Source organism: Olea europaea, chromosome 4, assembly GCF_002742605.1.
Source record: "Olea europaea var. sylvestris chromosome 4, O_europaea_v1, whole genome shotgun sequence".
NCBI lineage: Eukaryota > Viridiplantae > Streptophyta > Magnoliopsida > Lamiales > Oleaceae > Olea > Olea europaea.
Genome location: NC_036240.1, coordinates 6,067,379 through 6,076,951, shown reverse-complemented (window position 1 = coordinate 6,076,951; position 9,573 = coordinate 6,067,379). Strand labels below are relative to the sequence as shown.

Genomic DNA, 9,573 nt, shown 5'->3' with positions numbered 1-9,573 from the left:
TGTATATAAGTTGTAATAAGATTAGTATTTCTTATGAAATTGTTATCAGGCATTAACTTTAGTAGTAGCGTGTTGCTTTCTCTCTTGTGGTTACAAAATATGTTAGAAACGTGTGGTTTTGTAATTAATATTTTGAGTGTGAACAAGAAAATCCAGTTTGAGAAGCTTAAGCGTTGGATGATATACCAAAAAACTTTGTAGGATTCACAAATTCAAGTCCAAAAATTAAAAAATTTAGTGTTTGTTATTGCAGTATACCGCCTTTGAATCATGAATTTGAATACTTTACTCAAACAAACATTAGATGAGCTTAGGAAACAGTACTATAGGAAGATTAATCCAAAATAAAAAATGGATTTTGCTATGCTAGATCACCAATATATCAGCAACTACATCATCCAACAAAGAATTAAGAACTTGATCTTCTATCACTATTCCGAGTTCAAATGCTTCAATTTCAAAGTCGAGCCATCTTCCATATCGACTACTCATGTCCTTATCTACAAGTTCATCAACCATACAATCTCCCATTGAACTCCAACCAAGAATCTCACGGTACACTTCTTGAGCTAACCTCTCCTTTCTTCTTATCACGGTAACACCCTTCGCCCATATTTTGCATCCCCCTCCAACATATCCTCTGAAATTTGACTCCAAGCATTCGCTTGCACAATCAAAAAGAAGCCTTCGGTCTATTCTAGGCAAAAGATCATAACCATTCAACATTCCTTTCTGATTTTCCAGTTGATCAAAAAGATTTGGATTTATAATTTCAAGAGCCTGGCCTAATGCATATTCCTTGAACATCAGCTCTATGTTACACATTACCTCCTTCACATATATTAGTTCCCATTCTATTGACTTTCCACAAGCAGTCACAGGTAAGGAAATTGAAGAAGCTGAGTCTGATAACTCAGTGTATATATATGTTACTTTGAATATATGCTTGCAGAGTAAATTTAACCAATGCTCCCAGAACTTTAAACTTGTTATTACTTACTCACTCATCTTTCATGCGTTACCGAATACTCATTCATCTTTCCATATTGTTAGCCATCCACCACTCGTCCCTTCAAATAATTGAACAATTTTTGCGACAACTTTCCGACAACTTTCGACCACCAAGACTGTAGGATTTTGATATCGTTGGAAAACTCACGACATCCTTTTCATGTACCACCCAAAATCTTCCCATAACTCTAAGGGATTCGACTAGAAAATTGCCACAAAAGTTGCCCAAAAAATCTGAAAATCTGCCCAGATTTTCAAATTCTTTGGACGACTTTTGAGGCAATTTTTCGAATACTTTCGATCACCAAAATTGCCAGATTTTGATACCGTTGAAAAATTCATAATGTCCTCTTCAATTACCACCCAAAATTTCCCCATAACTCCAAAGAATTCGGTCGGAATAAACCCACAAAGTCAGCATCCCAAACTGTCCAGATTTTTGCCTTTTTGGAATACTGAATTTGTAGGTTTATTCCGATCGAATCATTTGGAGTTATAGAAAAATTTTGGATGGTAATTGAAGAGGACATTGTGAGCTTTCTAACGGTATCAAAATTCGACAGTTTTGGTGGTCGAAAGTTGTTGAAAAATTGTCGCGAAAGTCATCCAAAAAATCGGCCCAGATTTTTAGATTTTTTGAGCGACTTTTGCGGCAATTTTTCGGTCGAGTCCCTTGGAATTATGGGGAGATTTTGGGTGGTAATTGAAGAAGATGTCATGGGCTTTCCAACAGTATCAAAATTCGACGGTCTTGATGGTCGGAAGTTGTCGGAAAGTTGGCGCAAAAATCGCCCAATTATTTGAAAAGACGAGTGGTGGATGGGTAACTATATAAAAAGATGAGTGAGTATTCAATAACACGTGGAAGATGAGTGAGTAAATAATAACGAGTTTAAAGTTTAGTGAGCATTGGTTAAATTTACTCTATGCTTGCATAGGGGATATTGGGGTAGTGTCCTTGAAGTTGTGGATGGTTTACGTTATCACAATATTTATTTTTTGACCATCTTGTTTGTGTACTAATCATGGCTATATATTTTTCTCTTTTTCCAATTTCCTTTTTGATTCTTTGCAGTCCTTATGGCATATTTCACCTGTGTGATCCCTGCGGTATTGCTGTAATTCGTAAGTGTTACTTGCGTGGTTTCCATCTTCACGAGGAGCCAGATGATTTCATTTACGAAAATTCCTTCCATGTTCATCGGAATCCCGATTCAGAGTTTGATGTCATAGATCTTCTGTGAACTTGCAATTTCATCACCTTAAGGTATCTAAAGAAGCACCAGTACCTATAAATAAAGGAGAATGTACAGGTTTTGTTCTGTTGATGACTGACTCTTTATGGTTGTGGTTTTGCGAATAAAATTTGCTTTAGTAGACGATGTAATCTTCTTGGATTCCTTTCCAAGAAATATGTATATAAGTTGTAATAAGATTAGTATTTCTTATGAAATTGTTATCAGGCATTAACTTTAGTAGTAGCGTGTTGCTTTCTCTCTTGTGGTTACAAAATATGTTAGAAACGTGTGGTTTTGTAATTAATATTTTGAGTGTGAACAAGAAAATCCAGTTTGAGAAGCTTAAGCGTTGGATGATATACCAAAAAACTTTGTAGGATTCACAAATTCAAGTCCAAAAATTAAAAAATTTAGTGTTTGTTATTGCAGTATACCGCCTTTGAATCATGAATTTGAATACTTTACTCAAACAAACATTAGATGAGCTTAGGAAACAGTACTATAGGAAGATTAATCCAAAATAAAAAATGGATTTTGCTATGCTAGATCACCAATATATCAGCAACTACATCATCCAACAAAGAATTAAGAACTTGATCTTCTATCACTATTCCGAGTTCAAATGCTTCAATTTCAAAGTCGAGCCATCTTCCATATCGACTACTCATGTCCTTATCTACAAGTTCATCAACCATACAATCTCCCATTGAACTCCAACCAAGAATCTCACGGTACACTTCTTGAGCTAACCTCTCCTTTCTTCTTATCACGGTAACACCCTTCGCCCATATTTTGCATCCCCCTCCAACATATCCTCTGAAATTTGACTCCAAGCATTCGCTTGCACAATCAAAAAGAAGCCTTCGGTCTATTCTAGGCAAAAGATCATAACCATTCAACATTCCTTTCTGATTTTCCAGTTGATCAAAAAGATTTGGATTTATAATTTCAAGAGCCTGGCCTAATGCATATTCCTTGAACATCAGCTCTATGTTACACATTACCTCCTTCACATATATTAGTTCCCATTCTATTGACTTTCCACAAGCAGTCACAGGTAAGGAAATTGAAGAAGCTGAGTCTGATAACTCAGTGTCTCCTTCAGTTGGAACGAATTTTTTAAAAGAATATGTACTGCGCACTTCTTGAGCTTGAACTGATGAACACTGCCTGCTACCTGGAATTGATAATAAATGTCCAGTTAGTTCAAAGTTCAAATTATTTTCATATATTGAGTTGATCATCAGATTATACATAGCCCTAGTCATTTCCATTTCAAACTCGATTCAGTTCAGTTTGGAAAACCTAGAAAGATCATAATCGATATATCACCAATAATATTGAAGTCACTTCTCATACCTGTTGTACTACTACTGTCTACAGTATCCAAAGAACTCCAACTTTCGGCAGAGGAAGACTGCTCAAGAACCGAAACTGGACTAGGAAGCCAAGGATCGAGTAAATTTTTGGCTTCAGAAACTGTGCTCCTGCAGTGGTCCATTTCTTCTTCCGCTCCCTGTATATAGCATGACCTTAAGTTGATTTATGAAAATTTTGTAGTTATAGTAGAAAGGATGGTATAGATACCTAGATAGCATTTCTGAAAATTCATTTATCGGATAAACAGATATAATCTCAAGAAAATAAGATGAAAATTAAGAGCAATAAGTATCAAACATATACCTCACATTGATTTCTTGCTTTGAAACCCTGAGGATCCGCTGAAAAGCTAGAGTCACGTAGGCTAACCGGATTAGGTTTGTCACTTCCATCTTTAGTTTTGCCATCGTGTAACATGATTGAGGCTGTTGAGTCATTCAAGCAAGGCACCAAATCTTGAGAATTCGAAGTACTACTTGGGGGCTCTGCTCTATGTTGGGGAAACTCTACAACACTTGTCAGTTCTTTTAGCTTTCGCTCCAAAAGGGTGCTCAATTCATCACCTCGCAAAATATTATGTTCCGGTGAAGGGAACTTTGATACATTCAAACTATCAGAGCTTGCCAATGTCCTTTCACATTTATCCCCAACCTCCATCGAGCTCTCAGGGCCAGGTCCCGTTCGTGTCATTGGAGAAGTGAATGTAAAAGAAATAACGTCCATTCCCTTCCTTCTGTTATCTTTATCACAAATAATTGGTCCGTCCACAGAACGGGATTGAATCATTTTCCTATTTTTATCGTTCGTTGTGTTATAAGCGGCCTGATTTTTCTCATAGCAGTATTCCACATAAGTAGATTGTTCCTTACGGGTAACTCTTTCGGAACTAGAACATGATAAATGAGTTCTATCATCTTTGCCCTCTAAACTCGACCTCCTGGAACCAACCTTAGATGTTTCTGTGAGTTTAGTCGAGTTCTTTTTTCTTGCGGAAGAAGAATCTCCACTGATCGCCTTCCCGCCAGCTTGCGAGTTGGAAGCAAAGGGCTTTACTGAAGGCGATTTTCCTCTTTCATGAACACAATTCTGTTTCTGGTTGTTTTGTTGAAATACTCTTGAACCATTGTGCGTAGATGGTTTCTTAAGCACACTCTTTTTTGTACTTGGTTGACTTTTGAACAACGGCGTTGAAGTAAACTCGTTCTGTTCATTCTGGCTGACCAAACTTCTGCTGCCACCTACATTTATGCCTTCTCGTTTCTGAACATTGGCCTTCGCCTGTAGTGCGAGTGATATGGATTTTACTGTGCTTTTTACACCAGAAGAACATTCTTCTGAATCCATGGAGACTTTTAGTGATTTTGAATCCACGGAATCACTCCAGCTTTTAATCCTAGGTTGTCCTTTACTGTGGACAGCACTAGATTCACTTGGCTTCTCAGAAGCTTTAGAACGCTTTGATGGTTTTTGAGGTTGTCGAACCTTCTCCTTCAAGTCCTGCACTCTTAAAGGAACAGAGGAAGACCGGACTGTTTTTGCTTTCGCAGTAGTCTGATGTCTCGGTTCAATGATTCGGGCAGCTGCTTCCATTATGTGAGCAGCATCCTTAGGTGGGATAAAATTAGCACTTTTTATTGGAGATAGAAGTTTGTTCTGAGTAATTGGAATTGATTTAGCCGATTTAGGTGGTAAAATTTCAGTCTGAAACTTTTCGATTGGCTTACTTATTAGCTTCTGATACTTTGGCTCCAAAACATTTCTACCAGGTAACTCGTGCAAACTTCTCGAGTGAATGATTTCACGATCTTGAAAACATTTAAGATTTTTAGGACAATAATGCATTTCAGGAAGGGATCGAGTATCGAAAAGTGGAGTTGAGTAAGAAACTGGGACATTGGATTTTGGCAAGGAATCCAATCCCATAAGTCTTCCAACAACTCCTGGGGTCTTAGTTCCACGGAAGTCCTCATCTGTGACAGATGACGCACAACTATAATCACTACTTCCTTTAAAACTCGATCTGGGTGCCATCAAATCATCGTCCAACTAAAGACAAAAATCAATTATACAGTTCAATGGAAAGAAAAATTAAAACAAAAAGAAAAGAAAAGAAAAGGTCCAAAATCATTCCCAAATCTTATTACCATATGAAGCCGAGTCATTGGCAAATTTCCGTCGCATATCTTTTTCTGTTTGGATCGCTCTTCATAATGCAGGAAAAAAACAATTGTCATTAAGCCACCAAGAGTAAAATGGTGAACATAACACGTAAATAGTCACACGTGATATATAAACCATAAAAGAAACAAGAACACATTATCATTTAGACCAATCCACATATCAACAGTTTCAAATTCAGACATACTCACATACCTTGTAAGTCGGATTTGCTCGAGAACAATTTCTTCCGAGATTTTGCATTCCAATCAAACATCTGAAGGAAGCCACCAACATAACCTCCACTTTTTGAGCCTTGTTTCTCCATCCCCATATTCACATACAGATATCAAGTACAGTTGTGTTTTCACAAACTGGTGTAGTGATAGCAAAGACGATCTGCAATTCAATCGAAAAAGATGAGACAATCGGAACGTTCATCTTGTATTGGTAAAGAGGTATATCAATCTTGAGGTTCCTGTGTTTAAGACTAGATGCAAAAACATGGTAAGCAAGTAATGAGTTGTCGATAAAACAGAATTAGATGTTCATATTCAAATTCACTCAATCGAGGGCTCTAAACCAAAGAATGATACGAAAAATAAGAAATTTGAGCACATTCTTTAGATGTCGAAAAAGGGGTCCTGTTCTGAGGTTCTATGGTAACCATGGATATGGAACATGGTAAGTAATCAATGTGTTATTATTGGCATGCCAAAATAAAAAGGCATCTAACCAAACGTTTTTAATGATATTGGCATTAAAATTCATTCAACCTTCAATTAAATTATACATCGCATAGATGCAGCTAAGATACGGTGGGTAATAGCTCGATTACAAGAATTTGCTGCACCTAAGTCTCCACTGTCAAAACGCATTTCCTACTCATTCACCTTCAATGTTTTGCTTTTAAATTTTATTTTCCACAAAAGATTCCTATGCCTAAGACTTGTGCTTTAACATAGGACGAGCTCACCCCAATCTCCCTATGTGCTATAATTATGGATTTTCAATCTTTTCATCATGAAATTCATTGAAAAGTGATATCGCACAGAACCTAGAATAATGGACAAGTCATTATCTTCTTTTTCTTCCGTAACACTATCCCTAACTATCAAATCGTCCCTACCAAACACACCTTTATTGCATGACTTATTCACATCAAAACCATCTAAGAACCCATATCTCTAAAATTATGTATATCCTCCATCCCCATTTAGGGTTCTTAAGAAAACAATGAATCGAAATTGAATTCAAGACTTGTCATTTGATTCTTAAATAAAGTGGATGACTTCAAAATTATAAGAATCAGCCTAAGTTCTGTAAGTGCATAATTGATACACTTATGATTGTCCACTTCCATCTAATTCATCCTACCAAACATGCTTCAAGATACATTAAAATGGAATTAGTTTTGTTCTAATCTAAATCAAGACATAAACAAAATGCACAGAGAACACAACCTGAAGTCTTATCAACCCCAGATCATAAAACCCCTTCTTTTATTTTCAATCAAAGATTAAAGAAAAGTCAAAAGTCAAAAATCAAGAAAATTTTACATGAGATCAAGATCCTCTAACCTTTCCCCTACTAACAAAAGCAGCAAACTTTCAATGCTGAAAGCTCTGTATATTCAAGAAATGTATGAATAAGAGGCAAACCGAGACTTTTAGAGAGAGAAACTGTTCTGATCAGTGATTAGGTAGGGGCTGTACTGAAGAGTGTTAGAGGGATAGAACAGTTAAAGCAATAAAAGTGGAGACACAGTAAAAATGTTTCCAAGATATTCAAAATAAAGGAATCAGACAAAATATAAAGAAAGTGGTCTTTATTATTTATAGTAAAACTAAAATAATAATTGTGAGTACAGAAAAGGTTAAAAAGCCGGTAACGTCTCTTTTGCTTAGAGGGAGACAATTCAAATTCCAAATTGGGAGAGATGAGATCCATTATCATTCACTTTGCCCTTGTTTGGCCCGATTAAAATCAAATTTTTGAAAAAAAATATGTATTTTTAAAATAATAATTTTTTGAAGAATGTGTAGTTGGGAAAAAAAAAATTTAATTTATATATAATATTATTTTATTAAAAAATGTATAGTTAAAAAGAAAGAAAGAAAATTTCATTTTGAATGACATGAAGTCTAAGGGCTTTACTCATCAGTTGGAAGAAGAATTAATTGCGTTTGGTTCCCCATCATATCGGCAATAGAATAAGTAGGTATTTGTCCTTCGATTGCTAGATAACCTTCATCCCTTTGATTGTTAGTCCCCATTTGGTGAAAATTAAAATTAGATTTTTGAGAGATTTCGATAGAAATTGATAAAATGTGTAATTGAAAAGTTATAGATTCCATAAATTGTATGAATTAAAATTAATTATTAACTTTGATAAAAATTTAAATTTTAATTTCTATTAAATAGTGGCTTAAATAATCACATGAGCATTTAGAGGTATCAATTTAGCTTGTCGGTTCGGATCGCTCGTGAGTCAGTCCAAATAAAGTTCAAAAAAGCTTGGCTCGAGGTTCAGGCGAAACCGATTTTAGGATCTCAGCCTGAGCTTGAGTCGTAGTCATGTGGGTTGGCTCATGTCATGGGCTATTTTCTGCCCATGACGAGCCACTCGTCCCATGGATCAAAAAAAAAAAGGCAAAAAATATTGGAAAACATAGAGCCTGCTTGGCTCGGTAAGGCCCCAACCGAAAGTTCGGGTTGAGCCTAAATTTTTTGGTCGAGTAAAAGTTTGGCTTAGCTCGGGCTCAAAAAAGTTCGCATCATTTTACTCAAATCGAACTCGAGTTTTGAATTTCGACTCAACTCGTTGATATCCCTATGAACGTCACGTGACTACTTTGTTTTAAGGGATAAAGGGTAAATATGTAATTTCAATGAAAACATAAATAAAAAAAAATTATTGTGGCCTCACAAGTCACAACACCTCATATGTTCGTCCTAGTTTATTTACTCAATTGCTATTATTTGAAGGTTGTAAACCTCCGTTAGATATCCTTTAATTTAATTTAATTTATTTTTCATACTCATTTTCAATTATATATTCACAGAATAAAATATTCAATATGTAAACTTATACCTTTTAACTTCACGTTCTCCAAAAATACTATTCAAAACTAGTAAAACTACATTTTTAAAAATTTAAGGATGTCAAACGAGAGCTAAATTAGATAAAATTCGTTGGAATGGACGATTTTCGCCCCAAAACATATATACGAAGACGTAGTGTCATGATTGAAAAAGGTATTGTCAATATCAATGTGCCAAAATTTGTCACTCACATGGATGTAAAACATTGGGTCAACCTTTATGTACGTATTACGGTCAAATAAAGGAATTTGAGAAAGAAAATTTTACTGGTAAATTTCATTTGGGGGCAATGAATTTTGTTTTTACTTATGATCAGATTATTAAATTTTAATTGATGGCAATCACATATTATACTTTAATTTACTAACAATTAGGCTACTCCGATATATCCAGGTCTAATATCAATGAAATGAGACAAAAAAGGGTATATGTAGGGTTGAACACGGTTCGATTTGAACATTTTGTGACAAATTTTCAAATCAAACCATTTAAAACGATTTGAAATATTTTCAAACCAAATCAAACCACTTTGATTTCTAAACCAAACCATTTTTTTTCTTGATTTGGTGTGGTTTAAAACCACGGTTTAATAAAAAAATTAATATATATCAAATAAATTAAATCATAAATATTAGTCTAAAATTTCATGTTAAAACATAAATTGTATTATTAAAAAAATTAC

At 35.2% G+C, this 9,573-nt stretch overlaps 1 protein-coding gene across 2 annotated transcripts; it reads right to left on the bottom strand.

The window, feature by feature from the left end:
* Positions 1 to 227: 227 nt before the first annotated feature.
* Positions 228 to 7,570, bottom strand: LOC111393403. Of its 2 annotated transcripts, XM_023018917.1 has the most exons (7): positions 7,367 to 7,570; positions 6,003 to 6,185; positions 5,774 to 5,832; positions 3,933 to 5,675; positions 3,609 to 3,765; positions 3,338 to 3,426; positions 228 to 912 (listed from the first exon to the last, which is right to left on the bottom strand). In XM_023018917.1, the coding sequence occupies exons 2-7, from the start codon at positions 6,118 to 6,120 to the stop codon at positions 367 to 369; spliced, it is 2,712 nt and encodes a 903-aa protein (XP_022874685.1). In that variant the 5' UTR covers positions 6,121 to 6,185; positions 7,367 to 7,570; the 3' UTR covers positions 228 to 366. The 2 variants fall into 2 exon arrangements, with proteins under 2 accessions (XP_022874685.1, XP_022874684.1); XM_023018916.1 differs by lacking the exon at positions 228 to 912 and having other exon boundaries at positions 2,653 to 3,426.
* Between the last annotated feature and the right edge of the window lie 2,003 nt (positions 7,571 to 9,573).